Raw genomic sequence first — 25,141 nt, 5'->3', positions numbered from 1 at the left:
ATCCATCCATGTCTATCTAAAAAACCCAGAGCCAGAGAACAGCTTCCAAAAATGCACTTTAACAGTAAAAAAATAGAAAATTCATCTGTAATAAAAGTCTCTGGCATTTATATACAAAAACAAACTTTCTGTACACATATACACATGCTTTTGTAATAAGCAGCTGTCTAAAATGACAACATTAACATGAATACTATGAGGATTCAGCAGTGTTTGAGCTTTCTATGTGGGATTTTGTCTGTACAGTCTGTGTAACAGTTTTAGCATCTTCACCTAGAGAACCATAAGCTTTCACTGCTACAGTGATTACAACATGTCAGCTGTTCACATTACATGCAGTCTTGAAAATAGGGCTTTCAAGTATGTAAACATAGGCCACAGAGTCAAATATTACAAAATAACCAACATTTCCAACTGTCTTTTGGGCAATAATTTGCAAAATATATACATGGAGTCATCATTGAGTTGCTTAACAGACTTAAGAACACTAATACAATCATTTTGAGAAAAATTCCTAATTTCTTAATTACCTTGCCTCAGACTTCCTTAATCAAATACTGTACACTTCCTGTATGTAAAATAGCAGTGGCCTTCTTAATCTTATCATGAATGATACAAAACATAACAAAAAAGCCTGACTTGCTACCAAGCGATGACTTCACTATCAAAAAAATCTTACACAAAATTAAAAGAAAAATGATAAGTTTTTTGATAAATTATTTGCCAGAGGACAGGCAAATGATCAATATTATTTTTAATATGAAAGTATTACAATCCTCTAGAAAAAGATGGTTCAAAAAGAATTACAAATGGTCCAAATCAATACATCTTCATTCTTCAACAGGGGCTGGAGGAATGATCAGTGGCTAAGATCTCTTCCTCAGGACATGGGTTTGGTTCCTATCATCTACATCAGGTGGCCCACAACCTCTTAGAACTCTGGTTCTAGGGGATCTGATGCCCTCTGGCTTTTGCTGGTCTCTGCATGGAAGTGGTGTACACATATAATCACCCAGGTGTATACAGGATCACACATAGAAAAATAATTTTTTAAAAGATTTCTTAACAAATTAACAATGAATCACAAATCTGGAGACTCACTGGCACTTTCACTGATTTCACATAATCAACCAGTGCAGACTTTGGAAGGACAATTTGTTATAAAAATGTGTTAACCATTTCATAATTAAGCAATGCACTCAAGATTTCCTCATTAGCTGATTTGTAAACAGTGGGAATTTTAAGAATGCCAAAGTTGAAGATGGGCTTGACTCTGGACATGCTTCCGTGTATTGGATTTCTTCGATAAGGAATCCTTCTCAGACTGAGACAGAGCGACGGCTGTTGTGATGTAACGTCCTCAGCCACACAGCGACAGGAAGGACAGCCTTTCAGGACACCAAGGGTGAGCACAGAGGAAGTGAGGGGGCACCAGCTGTGTACAAGCAAGGAACTGAGGACTTTATCAATGACTCTCAACACCTCCCATAGTGCACTCAAACACCTGTAACTGGGTGTGTGGAGGGCTCCAGGTGACGCTTTTCTGTGAGGGATTCAGCTTGATTCAAAGCTTTTATCTTCACCAGGATAAGAATTATTTCATTGACTTCATTCCTGAAAAACAAAACCAAAAGAGCATTTACTTCCCCTTAAGTAATGCAGCCCAGGCTAGAGGTGTCTGAGCGGCAGAAAGTCTTCAGCATGCAGTGGGCCCGAAGTTTGATCCTTAGGACAGAACGTAAGGTGAAATAAAATGAATGAATGAAAGAGATACACTAAAAAGAAAGTTCTGTAACACATGTGAAGGGAGGCACAGTGGTGACTCAGGACCTGCATCAGTACCTGGACCAGAAGCTCCACTGAAGTCAGTAACTAAACCCACAGAGATTACAGAGGCGATGTCCCCTTTACATCACTGGGTTAAGTGCTGGTCCATCCCTAAGGCACAGTGACACTAGCTGTCATGCCACACTGAAACACATTACATGCTGTGGTGCTGCTGGTGTGAACAAATGTGCTGATAGTTCCATAAAAGCACAGCACATACAACTGCACATTACACAATCCTGGACACTGACTACATTATTCATTTTTTGCATTTGCTACACATACACATGCACAGTACAGCCTAGCAGCAGCAGCCTGTATCGTATCTATTTGCATAAGCATACTATAGTACTTGCACAGACATGAAACAGCCCAATGATGTGTTTCATAGACTGACCCCAGTTTCCCACACCTCATGATTATAACTATAGGTCCAAATACAGAGTATCCTGGAAGATTTGAATGGGAATGGCAATAAAAAGCAGAACACAGAACAAGCCTGTCATCAGGGTCTCGACAGGGCTGTGCTGCCAGCTGGGTGGAGTAGTCGCACCAAGACGTCCTCAGCACTACAGAAGGATTCTAGGCATGTGCCACAATGCCTGGTTTATAAGTACCTGGATGGAACCCAGGGCCTTGTGCTGCTAGACAAATACTCTGCCAGACTAGGTACATCACTAGACCCGGATTTTAAAAATTACAGTAAAGTACAATTCTTCCTTAAAACTGCTGAAAGCATTCAAAATCCTTGAGCTATGCTTTGGAGGTGAGAAATAAAATGAGCATTACCAAGCCGGGCGGTGGTGGCGTACGCCTTTAATCCCAGCACTCGGGAGGAAGAGGCAGGAGGATCTTTGTGAGTTCGAGGCCAGCCTGGTCTATAGAGCGAGATCCAGGAAAGGCGCAAAGCTACACAGAGAAACCCTGTCTCGAAAAAACGGAAAAAAAAAAAAAAAAAAAGAAAAAGAAAAACAAACAAACAAAAAAATGAGCATTACCTGAATTCACTTGAGGATAATTTATGTGCAGACTGCAATAAAAACTGGATGAAGTTTTCTAGCTGGGGAATTGATGTCCTCATAGCGGAGTTCTCAAACCATTTTTCTGGTAGACAAGCTGCTATCTGTCAAGACACATGGCAGGTTTAAAACACACGAGCAAACAAACTATGAGATTTCTCTTTGCTGTGTCAAAGGTAACATGGCATTAAAAAGATCACTCTTCAGGGGCTGGACAGAAGGCTCAGTGGGTACCAGCACTAGCTGCTCTTCCAGAGGGCCCAGGTTTGATTCCCATAAGCCATATGACAGCTCACAACCATCTGTAACTCCAGTTCCAAGAGATTTGATGTCCCCTTCTGACCTCTGATACTGCAGTCACACAGCACAAACATAAGCAGGCACAACACCCATACATATAAGTGACATTAAAGACAAAACAAGCCAAAAAAACCCCAAACATTTGGTTAAAAAAAAAACTTCATTGCTAAAAGCTTAAAGCAGATGGAATCTGCTCTGTGCATTGTTTAGCAATGCTTGTAATTCCACAATCAACACAAAGACATTTGAGGGAAGAAATCAACAGGTGATTCTAAATTTGTTGAGAAGAAAATTAATGACAATTTGTCCTTTACCAGTGTGCTTTTTATGTCCATGCAGGCCAAAGAGATCAATGTAGAACACACTAGACACTAGACATTCAAAAAAAAAAAAAAGATCCTCCTCCCAAACTAACACACTTTAGGGGAAAGTCAGAAAACTGTTGGAAAATAAATAAATAAAAAAAACTTCATCATAACCAGAAGAATGGAAGGGAGAGAGGAAACCACGGAGTTCTTGGACAGTCACGCAGGCCACGCTGTCACTGGTGATAGACCAGGCTCTGGGGAAAGGAGAACACAAAAGCACCAAACATGGACTGTCAGGGAGTGCAAGTTCTGAAAGCATCTTATAGTAAATCTGGCGTCAGCCTTAACACAGCTGTAGAAACTGGTGGTAGAGGGTTTGACCTGGGCATGGTGGTCGGCATCTGTAATTCTAGCATCTGAGAGGCCTGAGCAGAAAGGGATCCCCGCTCAAAGCCAGCCAGCCTCGGCAGCACAGGCAGATCCTGTCTCAAAAAATGCCAGGGCTGGGTGTTGCTGAATGTGCAGGTGGCAGATAGGGGGGTTAAAGCCTGTGAGGCCCTGAGTCTGACTCAAGAACAGCAGCACCATCAACAAAAGCAATCGAAAGTGAATGAAAGCCAGGAAAAAAGACTGACTGTATTGTTCTTCAATTATTGAGGAAAAAATGCAGACATGTGACTGCAGAAGGCAGACATGGAAGATTAGCTTGTGATTTCCCCCCCTTTGGGTTTTTTCCAGACAGGGTTTCTCTGTGTAGTTTTGGTGCCTGTCCTGGATCTCACTCTGTAGACCAGGCTGGCCTCGAACTCACAGAGATCCGCCTGGCTCTGCCTCCCGAGTGCTGGGATTAAAGGCGTGCGCTGCCGCCGCCCAGCAGATGTGCTTGTCAACTATCTATTTCCCCAACTTTTGGCACCAATCTTCACTGGCTTGGAACTTACTGTCACTTGTACCTGCTTTCTGGGGCTTTGCTATCTTACATGTGTCTGGAAGTTCTCATGGAGCCAGCAAGCCTGTCCATGTATGAGGTGGGGCCTTTCTGTTGCCTGTGGCCTGCTTCTCAAACCCTATTGTGGAGTTGTGTAGACACATTTGCCCTTCACTACTTTTGAGATGACCTTTGCAGTCAACTTGAAAACATTCCACAGAGAGAATGACTTAAATGTAAGAATTATGGTAACGGGATTACAAGTGTGCTACCAAACCTGGCTTCCTAAGCACCATTTAGTACCATGACTTTTACCGTATGGGCAGATCAACTGTTTTGGGGACATTTGGGTATTGTACTGTTTTGAATAGAAGCACCCTCCCTGGTCAACATATTTGAAAATGTGAACATTGGTCCTCCAGTTCATGGCACTGCTTGGGGAGGTTACAGAACCTGTGGGAGGTGGAGCCTTACTGGAGGAAGCCCATCACTGGAGGTAGGGTTTGGAGTTCACACAGCCTTGCCCCACTTCCCATCTGCTTTGTTTTGTTTGTGGCTGAAGATGAGAACTCTCGGCATTCTTACGCTGTCAGGCCTTCCCCTCCACTCCAGACCCTCCCTTTGAAACTATAACCCCAAATAAATTCTCTTCTTTAAGTCTCCTTTGGTCATGGTGTCTTATCACAGCAACACAAACATAACTAACGCAGGTAGTTTGGGTCACCTATTAAATAATGCTATCATATTCTCTGTGCTTAAAATCTGTATGTTCAACTTCCATTTTTGTCCTCAAGAGCTCTGTTGCTCCTGCCAGTAACAGAATCTGTTTTCCAGAACCAGTGCCCTGCACACTGACACTATTGTTTGTTTGTTTTTGCTCTTTTGGGGGGCCCCAGCCACCTAGTTCCCAAATAAATCATATATGGAAGCTTATTTTTTACTTATAAATGCCCAGACCCAGCTTGGCTTATTGCTTGCCAGCTTTCCTTAAATTATCCTGTCTACCTTTTGCCTCTGGACTTTTCCCATTCTCTTACTTCTGTAAATCTTACTCTTACTCCGTGTCTTGCTGTGGCTGGCCCCTGGAGTCCTCTCCTTCTTTTTCTTCCTCCCAGATTTCTCCTAAATATTCTCTCTGCCTGCCAGCCCCACCTATCCTTTCTCCTGCCTCACTATTGGCCATTCAGATCTTTATTTGGCCATTGGGATCTTTATTAGAGCATCAGGTGTTTTAGACAGGCACATTAACACAGGTTCACAGAGTTAAACAAATGCAACATAAACAAAAGTAAAACAGCTTAAAATAATATTCTGCTATACACTGCAGGCCACAAGGCTTCTATAGCACCAGAATGGTAGCAGCCCAGGCTTACATCACAACTGGGGATTTCCGTTAACTAGTGAGAGCAAGAGCCACACTTTCTGCCCCGCTGGCTGTGCAGGCACCTCCACAGTACCAGCAGTTCTCTGCTGGCACTGCCAACCTTTGCCACACTGTTTGCAGGTTGTTTTCCATATCCACTTGTGGTGATTTGACTTTTATATTCTGGAGCCATTTCCAGCAAGAAATCTTTGAAGTCTTTACTGGCTTGTAAAGACTTTTTAAATTTGATGTGGATTTTAATCTTATGCATAATAGCTTCTTTCCTAGTTTCTAACCTATTTCTTTAACTCTTTTTAACACCCCCCCCCTTCCGCCTCCTTTCTTTCTTGGTTTGTCTTGAACTCATGACCTTCCTGCCTAAGCCTCTCAAGTACTGAGACTACAGGTGTGTACAGACCACACCTGGGTTCCTGGCATCATTAGTAAATGACTCTTAAATATCAGAGTAGCTTCTGTTAAACTGATTTGTTTATTCAAGTACAAGCTCCACAATTTTAATTATTTGGTTGTAATACAATATAGGTTTCAATAACTAAATCTTTAAGATAGATTCATGTGTATTTATGTGCAAGTTCCCGAAGAGGCCAGAAGAGGGCATTGGATTCCCCATCAGTGCTGAAGTTATAGGGGTTGTGAGCTGCATAATGTGGGAACTATGAGGTAAACTCAAGAGCAGTGTGCAGTCTTAACCACCGAGACATCTCTCCAGCCCTACTACCTAAATTTCTGCCGTTGCTGTTTTGAGACGGTCTCGCCTGTAGCCCAGGTTGGCCTGGACCTTGCAACACTTCTATTCTACCTTAGCTTCTTTAGTGATGGAATCCGAGACGTACGCCACCACACTGAGAATTATATACATCAATGACAGAATTAGAACTGGCTTCTATACAGCTTACCTGGCTGCACTTTTTAACAGCATCTGGTCCAGGGAAGGCATTAGTAAGAGCAATAATAAGGTAGCGATTCAGCAGCTTCCCCAGGCCTAGATCTTGCAAGGTGTCATCTGGGAGAAGTCCATTCCAAAGAAGAATATTGCGGAAGAGCTGAAAGAAAATACAAGTAATTATGTGTGTTCTCCCTAGAAGCTGTAGTGGTAAAAAAGTGTACCGGTCCAACTCCACCAACCTCACTAATTGGCCTTGTTGTAAATGTCAGCTTTGGAATAGAAAACATCCCCAAGTAAATACCTGATTCTCACCTCCATGTATTTGCTCATCCTTTGTCCATTTTTAGGGTAAGCAACCCCAGTCTGCCTCATGTAACTCCCCTGGAGCCTCTCCAGGTAGATCAGTGTCCACTGTGACCCATCTTCTTACTGTCTAGGCCACTAAGTACAAGACTGTGGGTTGCCAGGATCAGAAAGCACTGTCACGGCCAGTGCTAGTGTTAACAACGTGTACCACTAGGAAGCCTGGCAGTGCCAAGAATCTCACTGCTGACATGTAAAACAAGACAACCGGAGAGTCTACTGATAACAGGGGTGAAGTGCCCATTGTAAGATCTACAACAAATACCTGTTGTATTTAGAGGACTGAATTCAGAGATTTCTGGGAACAGTGGTGAGAATTCTGGGTCTTCTAGTATTCTGGGTGCTGAATGTCATTTGGGTTAGTAACATGTCACACTTCACACTGTCACTGGCATCGCTGTCTGTCCCGGAAAGCATCTTTCCCAACCTGACCATGACACACATTCACTCACTGCACTGCACCTGCTCCTGCTAAGGACATTTGGGTCCTAATTCTCAAACACAATGGACATCTTCACTACCCCCAAATCCTTTCTCATGGCATCTAATACTCATTTTCATCCCTGGCACATTTTCATTCCTCGAGGCACTAAGGTGCACCTGATGACCCCACTCCATTCCCCAGGCTCTCTCCTAGTCTCCTCAGAACTTGTCACTCACGGCCACATACAGCCTATGCATAAGTAATGTCAATTCTGAGCTCTGGCCCAGCCCCTGGACTTGGGATTTGGATGTCACCTACACTGTGTTACAGCTCCACAGTGCTGTGCAATTTTCCACATCCAAACCATCTCAGTCTCTCCCAAGCCCACACTTCCTGCATCCCCTACAAATGTCTAAGGATGGTACAGCAGCAGGTGCCAACACCAGGCACTTGGCTGGGATAAGCCTTTGCTCACATGTCACTAGTCAGCCTGGAGTCCTTCTGGTGCTTCGCCTGAAACGCCATTGGAACTGAGCTCCCTACCATTTTGACTTCCCCTCTGGCTTTAACTTTAGCTTGCCGACAAAGGGTAGCCGGGTATGACCTGGGATCAAAATCAACCCAGTGCTTCTTATGGAGGTTCCATAAGACAAGAACTGCTTTTCTATTTTTAAAGGACATTTAAAAATATTAAAAAACAAAACAGTAAGGCTAGGCATGGTGGCACATGCCTTTAATTTTAGTACATAGGAGACAGAGAGGCAGGAAGGCCTATTATGAAATGTAAGGGCAGCCTGGTCTCCAAAGCAAGGACCAGGCAAGTCAGGGCTATAAAGTGAGACCATGTCTCAAAAAAAAACCAAAACCAACCCAACACAGAATATTTTTAATATGTGAAAATTATGTGATGTTCAAAGTTGAGTGTTGATGAGCACAGTTTATCCAAACAGAGCAAGTTCATTTGCTTACCTGCAGACAGCCTATTAGTTTTTGTACTGTAGTGGCAGAGTGGAGTTCAACACATGCTGTATGGATGCAAAGATTAATGCAGGTACATTTTTGAAATAGTATTCTGCTTACCTTTAGCGCTCCCCAGAACTGTCTTTCTTGGAACTTTGAATGTGCTGACATTTTTCCTTCTTCAGAACTAATATGAAACAAACGAGGAGGAGGGAGAAGGAAAGGAAGAGGGGAGAGTGGGGGAAGATACAAAGGACTATTATTCTTTCAGAGTAAAACCGCAAAAACGGGACTTTTTGTTGTTTGCTTTTGTTTTGAATTCTATGTATGTCTGTGTGTGGATTGGGCACCTGAGTGCATTGCCTGCAGGGCTAGAAGAGGCCACTGAAGCCCCTGGAGTTATAGGCAGTTGTATGCTGCCCGATCTGGGTGCTAGGGATCAAAACTCTAGTCCTCTGGAAGAGCATTACACTCTTAACCACCAAGAGATCTCTACAGCCCCCCCCCCTTTTAAATTAAGCAACTGAACAACCTAAATGAAAAATGAATCAAGGCACTCTGATGGTATCTACCAAGAATTATAAATGCAACCACACTCAGCCAATATTGAGTTTCTACAAGTGTGTCTTGTAGATGATTGCCTTTGCACAGATTGGTTTATCTGCCAGTTTGCTTATAACTTCATTGTTGGTAGGAGATTACCACTCACATGCTGGTCAGTTACAAGACACCTGCATGCCTATTGTAAGAAAGTTACTTACATGGTGACAGGAAATGACTTCAACTATGTACTAGTGAAAAAAGTACAAGCTGCTTGTCCATGCTTATAATATACTTCATCTTATAGAGAAGGAGGGGGAAATAACAGTATAGCACATATAAGATAAATGTCAAACTCTGCAGTCGGAACTCAAAGTAACAGTAAATAAATCGTATTTAGGGAACTGGAGAAATAGTCCAGCAGTTAAGAGCACTTGCTGTCCTGCAGAGGACCTAGTTCAGTTCCCAGAACCCACAGTTGTGTGGTTCACAATGCCTGTAATTCCAGTTCCAGGGGATCCAGTGCTCTCTTGTGACCTCTTCAGGCACCAGGCACACATGTGCTACACATACATTACACAAAGACAAATGCTCATAATATATAAATCTTAAAACCAAACCAAGGGCTGGAGAGATGACTCAGTGGTCAAGAGCACTGACTGCTCTTCCAGAGGTCCTGAGTTCAATTCCCAGCACCCACATGGTGGCTTACAACCATCTATAATGCATAACCATCTATAATGAGATCTGGTGCCCTCTTCTGGCAAGCAGACAAACATACAGGGAGAACACTGTATACATAATAAATAAATCCTCATTAAAAACAAAAAAACCCACCAAACCAAAACACCTTTTTCATTTGAAAGATACACTTGATTTTAGTCAAAAGGCTCAGAAGCAATTGCTTTAAATACAAACCACAAGCATAATTTGAGCCATGTGAATGTATTAGTTACCTAAAACAGTACAAAACCAAAACTTACTGGGGCATAATTTTTATTTGCAGATACCTCTTCCTGACTCAAATAAATCAGGAATCTCCAAGTAGTCCCCCACAACTTCCATCCTGGGAGTTATCACTGGGTAGCTACAGTTCACAAATCCTCACTGCCAAGAAGGCTTTCTTGGCAAGTGTATGGCCATAAACCAAGCCCCGTGTCTCCTAAGATGAACAGAGCTCACAGCTGCACCCAGGATGCTCTAGGCTGTGCTCTGCTTCCTCTGTGCGAGGCACTGCTCTCTTCGGAACAGTCTTCATCACCCTGCTGTCCTGCGGGGTAGCTATTGATTTCTCCCTCCTTGTACTGATGATATCGACACAGTAAGGGCCTAAGGTCAAACAATCAAGAAATGGGGGAGCCAAGAATCTGTGCTCTTTACCTCTCTAGGCTACAACCTCTTGATGCTGGGGTAAGTTTAAAAACAAGAAACACTCAAATACACAAAGTCCCAGTGCTAAGCATCATATGTGGTACACAGGAGATTAGAGAAATGTTTGCTGAAATCTCAATTTGCATCTTAAAACAGTATGTGCACTTGGTCTACAAAAGATTAGTCTTTGCTTTACATCCTTAAACAAATGATTCTAACTCCAGCATGTGGGGGGTGGAGGCAGGAGCACACACAGAATGATGAGTTCAACTCTGCAGAAAGTTCAAGGACAGCCTGAGCTACATCAGGATGTATCTTATACCACCCTCTCCCTCCCCCACCACCAAAAAAAAGCTATTTCCAACAGTATAAAAATTAAGAGCTCTTACCTCTTTGGATATAGAGGAATAAAAACATCATCTTCTACTGACTTCTTAATTCTTACAACAACAGATTTAAGTAAATCCTATTTAAAAATTTGGAAAGCATCAGCAAGCCATAATTGGGAATACAGTAATCAAGTCAAGTAATTTTAATAGTGCGCACTGTTCTGCAGTCAGAGCCAGCTGTTACACTAGTGTGTGAAACTTAGGAGCTGCATGTGGTTGTCCCTACATCACTTTCCCTGCTATACTGCATTTGGTTGCATGAATACTACTCATAGACACTTGATGGTTTCCTATTAGGCAGTCCATTATGCTTAATGATGCTATAAAACACCTAGCAGAAGTCTCTTAGCGTGTGTAAGAACAGTTTTAATAGATATATACACAAAAATAGAACTGCTGGAATATAGCTCATGACCTTGTACTCAACTTCATCCAGAATGATGAACTTACTGGTAGTACCCGATACTAGAATCCCAGTGGTTGGGGAGATCATAAACCATGGGGCAACCTCCCCACTATGCTTTAGCTAATGGATGTGGCATCAAACGGCGGCCTAAATATTTATGTTTATATCCTTAGACAAATGCTACTCATCCTGTCTTTACAGTAAATGGGGTGAATGCAGATCCATGTGCTCAGCCCCAAACAGGACATTTATACGACTCCCTAATTTAACGCAAAGGAATGCTATAGAAGAGAGAATGTTACGAATGTAAGAGCAGAAGACAGGGAGAAGAGATAGGAAATGCTATCTCCAGGAAATGGCACAGCCATGGCAAACACGATCTGGGCAGCAGTGGCTGGCTGCGCAAGACTGGGATGTCAAGAGCCAATCACGGGTTGGGGAGGTCATGGGGTCCTATCCCTCCCTGATGAACTACTGTTAACTGATGGAATCTGGGGAGGGACAGTTACTGGAGTCCATCAGCCTCCATAGTCAGTTCCAAACCATAGCCGCACACAGTCCTGGTGAGAATCGGAGGGTCACAAAACAAAACAAAGGTGTGGACATAGGAAGGAACCTGTGGGAGGAGGGAGGGATGACAGAGGTAGAAGGGAGGTGGGGATGAGAGTAACAATGTGTTATATACACATGAAATAGTCAAAGGGCAACTTTAATCAATACAGAGAAAAACAAAACCAAACAACAGCAACAAAACTCAAGAGTGAAATCCTGCTGTGGATGGGAAATCCTGTAATGCCAACACAAGACATGCAGATCTCTGTGATGCCAAGCCAGTCAGGGCTACACACCTTCCGTCCTTACTACACCTTGTTTCTCTTGCTTATTTGTCCAAGTTCTTTTTTTTTTTTTTTAAACTGGACCTGCCCTTTCCTTCTGAGTCCTACAAGCCTTTCACAAAGTATAGATGCAGATCTTTGTTTGTCTATGTCCTTTAACACAGTAAATTCACTTTGAATAATTCATTTGGTTTGTATATCAACAATTATAAATGACGTAAATATTGAATTCAGTAATTCAGCTTAAGGATATTATATTATACCCATTTATTGGATGAAATAGTAGCTAAAGCCTCTCATAACTATACACGCAAATACTCAGATCCATTAGGATAACAGTGAATGAAGGCCAAATCAGAATATCCAGCCCTAATTACTACGACTAAGATGAAGAGATGATGAGAGTTTAAAATAGTTCAAGTATCAGCAACATTTCTATAGGATGTACTGTCCTCATTCTTAGAAAGACTCCATATCTGAAAACTGAACTTGGCTTATACTACCAATAAAAAGATGCTGTATGTAGCACAATTAAGTTGTTATATACCCTATATCAAGAATATTGTCCATAAATGTACAAATTAGGCAAATGTATTTTTCCATAAAGGCATATTGAACTAAATGAAATTTTCTTTTTCCACTTAATTATAAGTAACATATACTTTAGAGCCCTATAATAACATCAAAAAGAAAACTCAAATTTTATTTTACCCCATCTTTTAAATACTTTGAGTTCTGGCTTAAAAAGAAAGATCACTTTCTAGGTAGTATCTCCACACAATAGAATCTGAGCTTGTATAAATTATTTTATTTACTTTTTTGGTATTGGGGATTGAACTCAGGGTGCCACAAATGATAGGCAAGTGCTCTACCACTTCCCTAAACCCCAAATCTGCAGAAATCCTTACCTGTTTGCTTTTACTAACTTCCTTTTCAGAAGCAGACTGTTCAAAAACCAGTCTGCAGTGTGTTGTTAAACTTCTTGTCTGTGAGGTTGACAGGGGGTCCCAAATGAACTCTACAAAATCTGAAACACATTTCAGTGGTTACACAAGTTACTAGATATACAAATAACCAAGGTCTTTTAACACAGCCTGTTCCACTCTTTCTTTACTGAGACTAAAATCCATGGCCAATCACGACATTTCCTCTTTGCATCCACCCTCCATTTCTTTATCCTCCTTGGGTTTTGCTACATCTGTCAGGTTAACCTACAACCCTAGCTAAACTCACCTTCTCACTGTGTGTGCGCCTGCAATTTGCAGCTAAAATGTAGCTTTAAAGAAAGGTATACCAAACTGATCCCCCCAAATTCAAGTGAGCCTCCATGTCAGGCAGGAATGGCTTTCCCTGGCCTGCTTGCTTGCCTGGTTGATTGTCCTCCCGGTTCTCTCTCTACTTCCTCCCTTCCCCATCCTCATGAGCATGGATGCACGTTCATGTGTGTGAGTACTGACTGTGTGCCTGTGGTGTGGGAAGGAAGCTGCATGCTGATGGTTGCTAGTTGGCTACCCAGCTAGTTATTGAGATCCTCTGGATCCACCTTACCAGCACTTGGGATTATATGACAGCCACCACGCCTACCAGGTTTTTAGGTGGGTTCTGGGGATCTGAACTCTGGTTCTCACTATTGAATCCAAGAGTTTGGAACACTGCACTGTCTCCCCAGGTCCAAGAATCCCTAAGACCCTCTCCAGTACTGTCCACCATTTTCTTTCCTTTTAAAACAAAATTCCTCAAAGGACTGTCTAGATGTCTCCCTGGTATTTCTGGAATCCTCTCAATCAGACCTCGAACTCTCCATATGGTGGTGAGTGCATCTCTCAAGTTAAACAGGGCATTCTCATAGGCAACTCCAAAGGTTGATTCTAATTCTTCTGTGGCTACAGTCAACAACCACACTGGGCCCCATCTTTCTCCTTGGAAATACTTCCTTTGCCTGGATTTTGGGACACTGTCTTCCTGGTATCCTCTCTGGTCTCTGCTGGGTACTTGTCGCTTCTGTGACTTTTAAATGCTAAAAGGACCTCAGGACTCAGTCTGTTCCTTCTCATTCCTTCTTGCACTCACTTCCTTATTATTTCACATCACTTTGTGGCACTAAGTGCCATGAAAACACAGCTACCTCCTGCCTGAACTCCTGTGACACTCCACTTAGTGACAGGCACCCAATGCAACACGGCCCACCCCAGCTCTGCTGATCACATCTGCTCTAAATTGCCTCCTTCAGCTTCCCAATGCAGGAACAGGCAACCGAGTGGAAACCATGGAACCATTCTTACTGTGCTCTTGCCCCTGCCCCACAGTGGACCCTTCGGCACGCACTTGGGAGTGCTGTCTTCAGACACAGGATCAACCACTAGAGGGCCTGGGCCACAGGCATCTCTAAGCTCCCTTGTCATGGGATGGCTGGCTCAAGCAGAAGAGTTTGGATTCTTTTAAAAGGAAAACCATCATTCAGAATGCATAACCATCTTCAAAGTTTAATGGACTACAAAACCCATTCTCTGGAATATGCTAGAAAGATTCTGATCAAATACTGTTTTAGTAAAAGAAGCCTTCAAGGACAGAAGTAAAAGCACCAATAGCTGCTAGCAGCAAGTACATGTAAATGCAGGGCTCTCAAAGAACAAGAAATGGAGAAGACATGTGAGAAAAGGGGAAGAAAGACATGTAACACATAGGACAGTGTGCCACCACTACTAATGTGGACAGCCAAAGTTTGTGCAAATAAGCATTTTCCAACCAGGTTAATTACATTTGGAATCTACTGCTCTTTACTGCATACAGCATTTCCTTATGTCTCCAAACTTCTACAAGTGTATTTGTGATTCTAACAGAATCAAGATCACCTGTGAGGCGAGGCACCACCGTTCTGTTGATGACAGCGGACAGAATGTTTTGATCAGAATCGTCTTCCTTCCTTGTACCGTCCATGCTGCTCTCCATAAACTCTGTTATGGATGTGAACCAAGGCATCTGGTTTAGACCCATGGAGTCCAGCTATAAGACGAGATTACACAAGTCATACATTCTTAAACATGTGATTTTGTGTTAACCTGCCCCCCAAATCCCTAGAATTTTTCTAAGGCTCAAAGAGAATAATCATGTTTAACACTATGTATGTATCCCTAGACTACCAAGGTAAGGCAGGATGGCATGATGGCACAGCACTGAGGAAGAGTAACTAAAATCTGTGCTTTATGCATTCATCCATACAACAAAAAATGCAGCAAAGGTCCACTGTTTGCCAGGACATTCAGACCAACAATGGCAGCCCTCTAGAGTGAAAAAACAAGTCTGAGTTAGGCATGTGGAATTGCCAGGAGATTTACTGATGAAATTCACTCATCTGCCTTAAGCAAAATTTACCTCATTCCTTTGACTTCTCTTAAGAATACATGTGTAATCTGCATGTGGCTTAGCTGACTAACCAATTAGCAAACAGAGATGGCTGTTACCACTTGAGTGTATGAATGAAATATCTCCAATGGTTAACCCCAGGTGCTGCCCACACAGCTCCCTACAGTTCTTAGAAATGACCTCGCTGTATCCTGGGAAAGATGGAATGGGCCTATGGAAGCCTGCAGACAGATGATTAAGACCAAGGGAGAGACACACTGCATCATTTACTCTGTGAGCTCTCAGTGAGAGCTTTCCCTACAGAGCGAGCATCATTCTCTAGCATGCAGGATCCAGGCCTTCAGGTGTCTTCACAAGTGGAGGGTTAGAGCTTCTCGGTATGTTACTAATTCTTACTTTGTAACAGTGCTTATAATAACCAGCACCCCTTTGTCAGGCTCACCCCAAACTTGGGTAACATCAACAGTCTTCTATATTTTATTTCTTCTTCCAAGCTAGCTACTTCTAATGGCTTCCTAAAACATTACTTTCAAGTACCTGAGATGACTCAGCAGGTAAAGGCACTTGCTACCAAGTCTGATGACCTAAGTTAGATCCTTGGGACTCACATGCTTGAGAGAACCAACACCCCTATAGTGTCCTCAGAACCCCACAAGCATGCCGCGGCATGTGTGCACCTCGCCACACAAAGAAATGTAATAAAACATTTTTTAAAAACTCCACATTACCTTCCCTGGATCACTTTCCAGATTACCTTCAAACACTAGTTCTCAGCTCTGAATCCAGGTTTGCAGATCAGTGTACTCACCCCTGAACTGGCATCTCCCCCTCACTTTCAACAAAGTGTCCTAGGAATTCCTGCACACGCCTGAGGCCCCACTTACATGCCGCCTCCTCCTCGTGTTCTGCTAACCTACTCTTCCCAGTTTGTCATAGCCAACTTCATAATCCTTGGAACAGCTTTTAAAATCAAATTTACCAAGCTTAATACTACATAATTCTGGGGAAGTTTTCACACATTGTAAAAGTATTAAAAATGTTTGAATTACTGATATTTGGTCCTACTATGCCTTAGAATCAAGAGAGATGGCTGGGGATGTAGCTCAATGGCTCAGTGATTGTTTAGTACACAAGGCCCTGGGTTTCATCCCAACATCACAAAAAAGAAAAATCGTGTAAGAGTCCTGAGAAATGTAGTTCAGAGTATACATTTCTGGACAGTTGTTTCAAGGCTCTAAATTTTACCTACAACCGTAAGGGTAAACAGTTTTGTTTTTTATTTTTTTAATGATGTTCATTTACTTGTGTGTGTGTGTGTGTGTGTGTGTGTGTGTGTGTGTGCATATGTTATGGCATGGCGTGTGCGAGGGCCAGAGAACAACTTGTAGAATTTAGTTCTCTCCATCACATGGGTTCCAGAGTCCGACTCAGGTCATAAGCCTTGGCAGCAAGCACCTTTACCTGCTCAGCAATCCTGCCAGGCTTAAGTTGTGACATTTTATAGTTAACCTGACAGCCAGGGCACACAAGTAGCTGACATGACAAGGACACTCACATGTTAAAGCACTGATACCTTAAGAGGATTCCACTCAAGCAACTGAACTCGTATCAGGGGACTTAAAAGCTTTGGTAAGCAGAGACCAATAAAGGCTTCGTAGTAGGAATCAGGAAACTTTTCTCGCCACTGCTGAAATTTCAATAAAATATTCTGGACGTTACAAAAATCATCATGCACATCTTCAAAAACTTTCTTACAATCTTGTAAAATGCCACCTGCAAACAAAGTAAATCTCTTTATGTTATGTATTTTAAGTCTACTTCCTTACCAACAGTTATAAGTTACTACCTAACCAAACCGGTTGGAAACTTTCATAATTCATATATTCATTGTATTTAAAAAGTCACTCCAGTAACAAAAGTGATAATATTGACACTAATAAAGCCTACAATGTATTAGTCCCCATGTATATGCCAAAATATCATATGTAATTATCTCATCTCATTGCCAGAGCATCCTCCCTTTAAGGCAGATGAACCCCTGATTTAAACAAAACCAGCAAGCAAAGGATACTGAACTGAGGCAGGCAAGGAAAAAGCCCCTTTCCACTGAGTCTAGTGAGCAGCAAAGCCCAGAATCTTTGAGCTGTACTATGAATCTTCTTGGGTCACCTCTTGGCAAGACATAGACAGGCCACAGAATGGGAGAAAAGCTTAACCAACTGTTCTCAGGCACAGAGTTAGAACCCAGAATTCACAAGGAACCACAGAGATTAAAAATGAAGGAAATAAAACTGCCAGTCAACAAATGAGCTAATAACTGAACACTTTCAAAAGAAACACAAAAGGCCAATAACAATTTTGAAGCTGCTCAACATCCCAGGTCATCAGGGAAGCACAAATTAAAACTACTTTGAGATCCTGTCTCACTCTAGTCAGAAAGGCCATCAAGAAACCCAGAGGCAAATGCTGGAGAAAGATGTGGTTAAAGAGGAACCTTATTCACAGCCAGTGAGAGTAAAAGTTAACACAGCCATGATGGCAATCAGTCTGGAGGTTCCTCAGAAAATTAAGAGTCAATGACCCAGCTATTTTACTCCTGGGCACATACCCAAAGAACCCCATAGCCTATTATAGAGCTATCTGCATATCCTTGTTTTCTGATGCTCTAAGAGAAAGGAAATGGAACCAACCAAGATATCTGCCAACACATGAACTGATACTGAGAATCTGGTACATATATAACATAGAATACTATTCAATGCTAAAGAAAAATGAAATCATAAAATCTGCAGGAAATGGATCGACTTAGAATGTATAATATTGAGAGGTTATCTAATATCAGAAAGAAAACCACTTCATGTTCTTCCTCCTCTGCAGATCCTAGCCTACACTGCATACAAGTCTGTAAGTGTAGGTACAGTGTAGCAAGTAGAAAGGAGACTAAGAAAGGGTAATTATTAGGGGACAGAAATATGGGAAGGGCATACCGTCATGAAAGAGGCTCTAAAGCTACTTGCTTTTCTAGTTACAGTTCTGTCACAGATTTCTCTCTCTCTCTCTCTCTCTGTGTACATACATACATGGTGGATAGGTAAATAAAAGTGTTGCTGGAAGGATGATATGCCCAAGTATCAGTAGCCTGTCCTCAACTCAAGATCCAACATCTTTCAACAGTACTAGGAGAATCCTCCCCACTGCTCTAGGACAGGCACATGGGTCCTTCTTAGTCTGCCTAACAGGAGCACATGTACACCTTTGAATGAACTGTCTCACAAAACTGGGAGAACACAATGTAACTGATAATGCAGGTGCAGAACCCCCAGGAGGCTCCAGGCTAACTGTGGAATTCACTGCCATGCAGTTGGGAACTTGGTTTAATTCAATGTAGCTTCATGATGCTTTTAATCTGAGCTCATTACAATAAAGTGATTTGTTTTAAAGGTGGCTTGACTAAATTCGGTTGTTTTAAATTACGAATGGTAACCTAGGAGGAAAGCAATTCGGCCAAAGTGCTCGCTTGTGACCCAGGAGGCTGCAGAGAGCCCGGGTGCCAGAGCACTCACATCGTCCTTCTCCGGCGGGAGCAAGTCTGATGCAGACAACGTTTTCATTTTTCTTCAATTCTCCTGTCTTAGTAATATAGATTTAAAGGCAGCTACAACAAAGCCTTCCTCACTATTTCAACACTTCAAAATAGGTTAGACCCTGGCAATTGACCTTGGCATTTTTGGAAGTTGGTCATCTCTGCAGAAGACAGCTCATCGTCACTAGAAGTCCCCTCCTGATGGTCACAGTTGCCGGAGAGCACTCTTGCTTGTCTTCTCTGTGTCCTGCATTGCCATAAAATAAACCAAAAGCAAGAGTTCTTGTGGAAAATACTCAAAAAACAATTTTATTGTTCTCATAACACCATACTGACGTCATTTTATGTAACTATTTAAGACACTTTGTTTCCTAGTTTCTTTGGTTCCTATGTTAGGCTTAGATCATTGTCTGAGCCAAGGCTTCTTAAAGGGAGTGCAACTAGTTAGAAGTGGTTTCTAGTTCAAAGCAACCCACCTAGCGAAGGCCTCCTCACCAGTTCTACCCAGAGTCCCCAGTATGCCTCGAAAACAGTGAGGCCAACTGAAATCAGCTTTGGTTTTACATCGTTCTTGAAAATAGCATGTCGGGCTGGGGGGACTGTCTCACAAAGCTCATTCTATTGAAAGAGTGAAAAGTGCTTGCTCAGTGTAAGTCTTCACTTTGTACAGATACCTTCGAGCTTTAATCCCGTCTAAAATCTGTTGATCCTTTTCGTCTAGAGCCAAGCTTCCATTCGACGATGAGTCAGCGTTGCCTGTTAATTCACAAAACAGATTTGTACTACAGTCTCAAAACAGTGAATCACTGAAGCTATAGGTAATATCATGGAGTATATGTGTGCATGTATACAAGAACATGTAATATGCTCAAAATGTTCATTTTGTCATGCAGTGGAACTTCAATGTCCATTACCTATCAGCGTTAAGAGCCACCTGTTGGCCTAAATATCCGTACCTTGCTGGTGTGTGCATTTTCTTTTCTCTCACTCTTTTATTTTTCTTTTCTAGCAATGTACACCGTTTCCTCCATAGTGATACACTAGAGATAGTTACACTGCCAACATCTTACTTACACTATGTATGGCCTGCTTCATTTCAGCATGTTCTACTGTTTACGACTGACCAAATACAGGAGCCTGGCAGTCACTTGACTCTTCCTTGTCACCTACATGGGACCTCATGAGCCAAAGCAGCTCAAGCTACTGCAGCTGCAGTGTGGTGTGAGGACGTGGAATGGGCATTCCTTACCAACTCTGCCGAGACCCATCAGTCTGCTCAGGCCTTCAACTTCAGAGCTGGATGGCTGGAAAGTCCTTTCCAACCACTCTGTGTCAAGGGCGCTGGGGAGACGGTTCAGCAGTTAGGAGCACTGAGTGTTTTTCTAGATGACCAGGGTTCACTTCTAAGCACCCACATGGCGGCTCATACTGAAAGGCCAGTCCCAGGGGATCTTACACCCTTCTGATCTCTGAACAGTCCTGCACATGTGTAATGCACTTAGATATGCTCACACACACATACTTAGAAAAATAAATACTTAAAAACAAATTCTGTCTCAAATGTTTATGTGACTGGAAATTCTAATGTTTATTTTTTAACCTTAAACAAGGTATACTGAAACTCTTCCTTGAAATGTTAGGTTTGGGTGAAGGGTCAGTGTGAAAATACAGAAAAAGCTTTTGTACTGGCTAGTTTTATGTCAACTTGACACAAGTTGAAGTCACCAGAGAGGAGGGAGCCTCAACTGAGAAAATGTCTTCGTAAGATCTGGCTATAGGCAAACCTGTAGGGCATTTTCTTAATTAGAGATTGATGGGGATGGTGTCACCCTTGGGTTGGTGGTCCTGGGTTCTAAAACAAGCCAGGGTTCCTGACCTACCTGCTTTTGATGATGAACTGTTATATGGAACTGTGAGGAAAACAAACCCTTTCTTCCCTGACTTGCTTTTGGTCACAATGTTTCATCACAGCAATATATTCATAACTAGGATAGCTTTCTTTCTTTTTAAAAAAAAATACAGAACTAGAAATATTTTTATTCTCCAGATGGTAATCTAGCTTAGCGAATGATAATGGAACATAAAAACCACTAACGTGATAATTGTTGCATGTAGGATGATTCACATTTTAACTCATCTTGCCTGCGTTTCAAAAGTGCTTCTGATCGTTTTAAAAGCAATGTGTGCATGGATGATTCTAGTTCCTCAATGATGATAATCTGAAACACATAAGTAACATTCTGCAGTTTATCAATAATGAATTATAAAAAGAGTAAAAGGCATTATTTGTAATCACACGCATACATTAAATTCTTGAACAAATAATTCCAATATTAGTGCAAGTATCACAGATTATGAAAACAGATGATACAGAGTCAGGAGTGTGTGCATGAGAGACAGGTAAAAGGATGGATCCTTCTTGGACAGAGAGGAGGAAATGAGAGGACAGGTACCAAGGAGATACTAGAAGCTGGTAAAGTCTGAAAAACTGAGTGGGGGCTGGGATGCAGCTGAGTGGTAGAGTGTCTGCCTAGCATGGGAAAGGCCCTGGGTCTGAGCCCTGGCTCGAGAATAAACTTCACAAAATGGAAGAGAGTCACTAGGGACAGGTAATGGGCTTTGCTACAGAAATATGTGACTAGATGTAACTGGAATTCTACTTCTTAGAGAGCAGTTGATTCAATCTAGTGTCCCACAGCTGCTTCCGGGGAACAGCTACAGCAACCCCATGTAGTTTGGTAGGATTTTAACAGTGTAATTCAAAGATGAATGAAGAAAAAAATTAGACTAAAAACACCACAGAAAATAAGCACCAACTGACAATTAACATGTAGAGGACACAATATTTCACGGACAGAATAGATATGGAAAGTAGAACTTTATTTTTTGACTGTCTTTTTTCTTTTGAAGTTCTGTGGTTTAAATAACGTTCCTTGTAAAAAGGTAATAGAGGATCCCAATGTCAGGATTGAGTATGCACAAAACACAATGTGTAAAGTAAAAGATTTAAAAATCTTATAAAAATTTTAAAACATACATCAAAAAAAAAAAAACCCTGTAAATTTTAGATCAAATTGGATAAGCATTAAAAATTATGTCGGGCTAGAGAGATGGCTCAGTGGTTAAGAACACTAGCTGCTCATCCAGAGGTCCCCAGTTTAGTTCCCAGCAACCACATGGCAACTCACAACCACCTGAAAGTACAGTTCCAGGAGATCTAATGCTCTTTTCTGGACTTCAGACACCGAGGATGTGCTGCACAGACATACATGCAGGCAAAAACACCCATATGCATTAAATAAAGAAATGTATCCATAAAGATTTGTTTAAATTCACTAAAAACTAAGAGAATAAAAATCCCCACTAAGAATCAAGATGTGAACAGAGCAAAGGACTCAGAGAATTCACAGAAAAAAAGATCTACAAAGGGCATGGTGGTTCACACACCTGAAATCCCAGAACTCAGGAGGCTGAGGCAGAATGATCACAAGAGTGAGGCCAAGCTCAGCTACACAAGAAGCTCCAAGTCAGCCTAAGCTTCACACTAGGACCTTGTTCACAAGCAAAACTACATCTAGCTAATAAAATGAAGGTTCCCCCCCCAAATCCCCAATCAAAACAGACATTTTACAAAATCCATTTTTTACTAATCTAGCAAAGTAATAAACCACCATTCATTCTGGAGAGTACTTTGGTGCTGTGGAACAATCTTTTAGTCCACTGTGAAGATGTGTTGCTCTCACTGGTTTAATAAAGAGCTAAACGGCCAATAGCTAGGCAGGAAGAGGTTAGGTGGGACTTGCAGACAGAGAGGGACCAAGAAGGGCAGAGTTGCCAGGAGACACAGGGAGATGCAAGATAACATGCAGTGTTGAAAAAATGTACTGAGCAACATGGTAGAAGATAGATAAGAAATATGGGTTAATTAAGTTGTAAGAGCCAGTTAGTAACAAGCTATTGACTGAGCATTTATAGTTAATAAGTCTCTGTGTGGTTATTTGGGAGTAGGCTGGTGGGACAGAAAATTCTCCCTACACTTTGGCAATGTTGTATAACCTGAAAATTACTTATACTTAGTAATTAATTTTATTTTCCAGTAATATGTCTTAGACAAAATTTTAACATAAAATATAAGTATGTATGATCCAGCCTTAATATGAAGGGATGTGTCTAGTCTTATTGTAACATGATATCCCATGTATGGTTGATATCCCTAGGAGGCCTGCCCTTTCTGAAGGGAAACAGAGGAGTGGATCTGGAGGAGAGAGAAGTGGATGAAGGGACTGGGAGGAGGGAAGGGAAACTGCAGTCAGGATGTAATATATGAGAAAAAAATATATGTATAAAATTTTATGTAACTTACAACAGCAACCAAAACCAAATGAAAAAACTCAAAACACCCAAACCAACTAACAGCCCACGTCTAACATTAAAGGGAATGTGCAATATCATATTAAAAATCTGCTGGGCGGTGGTGGCGCATGCCTTTAATCCCAGCACTCGGGAGGCAGAGGCAGGTGGATCACTGTGAGTTCGAGGCCAGCCTGGGCTACCAAGTGAGTTCCAGGAAAGGCGCAAAGCTACACAGAGAAACCCTGTCTCGAAAAACCAAAAAAAAAAAAAAAAAAAATCTGTGTGGTAGCATATAACTGTAATCCCAGAGCTCAGGAGGCTGAGGCACCCTGGGTTAGACAGTAAGATTACCTGTTGAAATCCCACATTACCATGCCTCTTTTACATGGGTTCTTAGGGTCCTTCACGCTTGCCTAACACTTTACCCATGGAGCCATCTCCCCAGCCTGTCTTTTCTTTGGTAACTGACCAATAAGGGAGGGTTCTCGACACATGCATATTTAAATATACCTTTTCATTTAGACAATCAATTATATTTTCCACATAAATTTTCATGCCTTTGTAGAATTTGTAGTTTAGAGTTTGATCTGATGCACTCTCTAGGTTCTGGATTGCAGTCTTTGAACTTTTGATGTCTTCTAGATATTTTTCATATTCTCTCTGGTGTGAGCGATGAGTATCCTGTAGTAATGTTAATCTAAATAAAATAAAAGTTTCATTTTTCATACCTTTCCTTTTAAGCAGTATTCCAATGAAGATGTTTTTAAACACAACTAGGGAAAGTGGTTACCATATAAACCTAGATTTACGAGGTGTGTGAAGTTAGGGATCACAAACACCGTTCTCAAAGGGAAAGGCAAAAAAGGACACCTACAGGGACTCAGAAACACAAGCTGACCATAGCATTTATTTCTTGATTTAATTATTTCTTGAAACTGGGTCTTTTAAGCCCAAGCTTGCCTTAAATTCACTATGTACCAAAAGGATGACCTTGAACTCCTGATCCTCTGTCCCTGCATTACAGGTATGTGCCACCACATCCTTTTATAGCACAGTTTTAAGGCACAATGACTCCAGTTTTAGGCTAAAATTGATCAGAACTTACAAACTGAGTTCCAAGAATAATCAAAGGTTTTAATGAAACAAAGGAGTCCATGTGTTCACTTTTACATTAATCTATAGTCTTGCTTGGAAGACTGAAGGAGCTGGCATTAGCACCATTTAAACATGTTATGGTTTGGTATAATTTATTTGATTTTTTTATTTGTGATTGACTGTTTTTCAATTAGAATTTGTTGTTCCATAGGGTCCATTCCATTTGATCCTATGGTGCTCTGCTAAGGCCTACTTGGTCCAGCCCTTGAGAGTATGACACACATCAATTCAATGACTGTTTATCTTTTAAACTAAGTTACCTATCACAGACAAACAGAAACATATGAAACCCATTTCTCTCACAGCATCTGGAATATATACGGTATTAGCATCTGAACTCAGTGGATGCCTTAGAATTAGCAAATTAATAAAAAATGAAATAAATTCAAAGTACATGGACTTTAGTCAGACTAAAAAAAATTAATTCAACCAATCCTGCTAACCTGATCTTTAAAAGAAATTCTTTAGCCTAAGCCCTGTCTTGTTTCTAAATTTAGTGAGGAGACACTACATGTCTAAAAGCACTTCCCTGACTTTATGTAAATAAAAGTGAAAGCTGAGCTGGGGAGACAGTTTAGTCAGTGCAGGCCTGCCCTGCAAGCACCAGGACCTGTGAGAGCTCCAGAACCCACACAAAATGTCGGCATGGTGTGCAGTTGTAATCCCAGCAACCCTCCAGCTCTGACAAGCTGGGCTAACCTACTTGGCAAGTTCCCAGCCTCCCCCCCCCACACACAAACATACAC

General features: G+C 41.7%; 1 protein-coding gene across 5 annotated transcripts in view; it reads right to left on the bottom strand.

Annotated features, from left to right (window-relative positions):
* Window positions 1–43: 43 nt before the first annotated feature.
* Gcfc2 (GC-rich sequence DNA-binding factor 2) overlaps window positions 44–25,141 on the bottom strand; it is a 37,259-nt gene continuing 12,161 nt past the window's right edge. Inside the window, exons 6-17 of one of the 5 annotated variants that reach the window (XM_028871378.2) lie at window positions 23,751–23,937; window positions 20,983–21,106; window positions 19,562–19,643; window positions 19,022–19,134; window positions 16,878–17,077; window positions 14,794–14,944; window positions 12,850–12,968; window positions 10,700–10,776; window positions 8,520–8,586; window positions 6,663–6,809; window positions 2,826–2,950; window positions 44–1,614 (exon numbers count right to left, since the gene is read on the bottom strand). In XM_028871378.2, coding sequence (XP_028727211.1) covers window positions 1,497–1,614; window positions 2,826–2,950; window positions 6,663–6,809; window positions 8,520–8,586; window positions 10,700–10,776; window positions 12,850–12,968; window positions 14,794–14,944; window positions 16,878–17,077; window positions 19,022–19,134; window positions 19,562–19,643; window positions 20,983–21,106; window positions 23,751–23,937 — 1,510 coding nt within the window. In that variant the 3' untranslated portion in view covers window positions 44–1,496. Of the gene's footprint in view, window positions 1,615–2,825; window positions 2,951–6,662; window positions 6,810–8,519; window positions 8,587–10,699; window positions 10,777–12,849; window positions 12,969–14,793; window positions 14,945–16,859; window positions 17,078–19,021; window positions 19,135–19,561; window positions 19,644–20,982; window positions 21,107–23,750; window positions 23,938–25,141 lie in introns of those variants that run through there. The other 4 variants (XM_028871379.2, XM_028871380.2, XM_028871381.2 and 1 more) reach the window with 4 other exon arrangements.

This window comes from Peromyscus leucopus, chromosome 3 (genome assembly GCF_004664715.2).
Source record: "Peromyscus leucopus breed LL Stock chromosome 3, UCI_PerLeu_2.1, whole genome shotgun sequence".
NCBI lineage: Eukaryota > Metazoa > Chordata > Mammalia > Rodentia > Cricetidae > Peromyscus > Peromyscus leucopus.
This window is presented reverse-complemented; position numbering and strand designations above follow the sequence as displayed.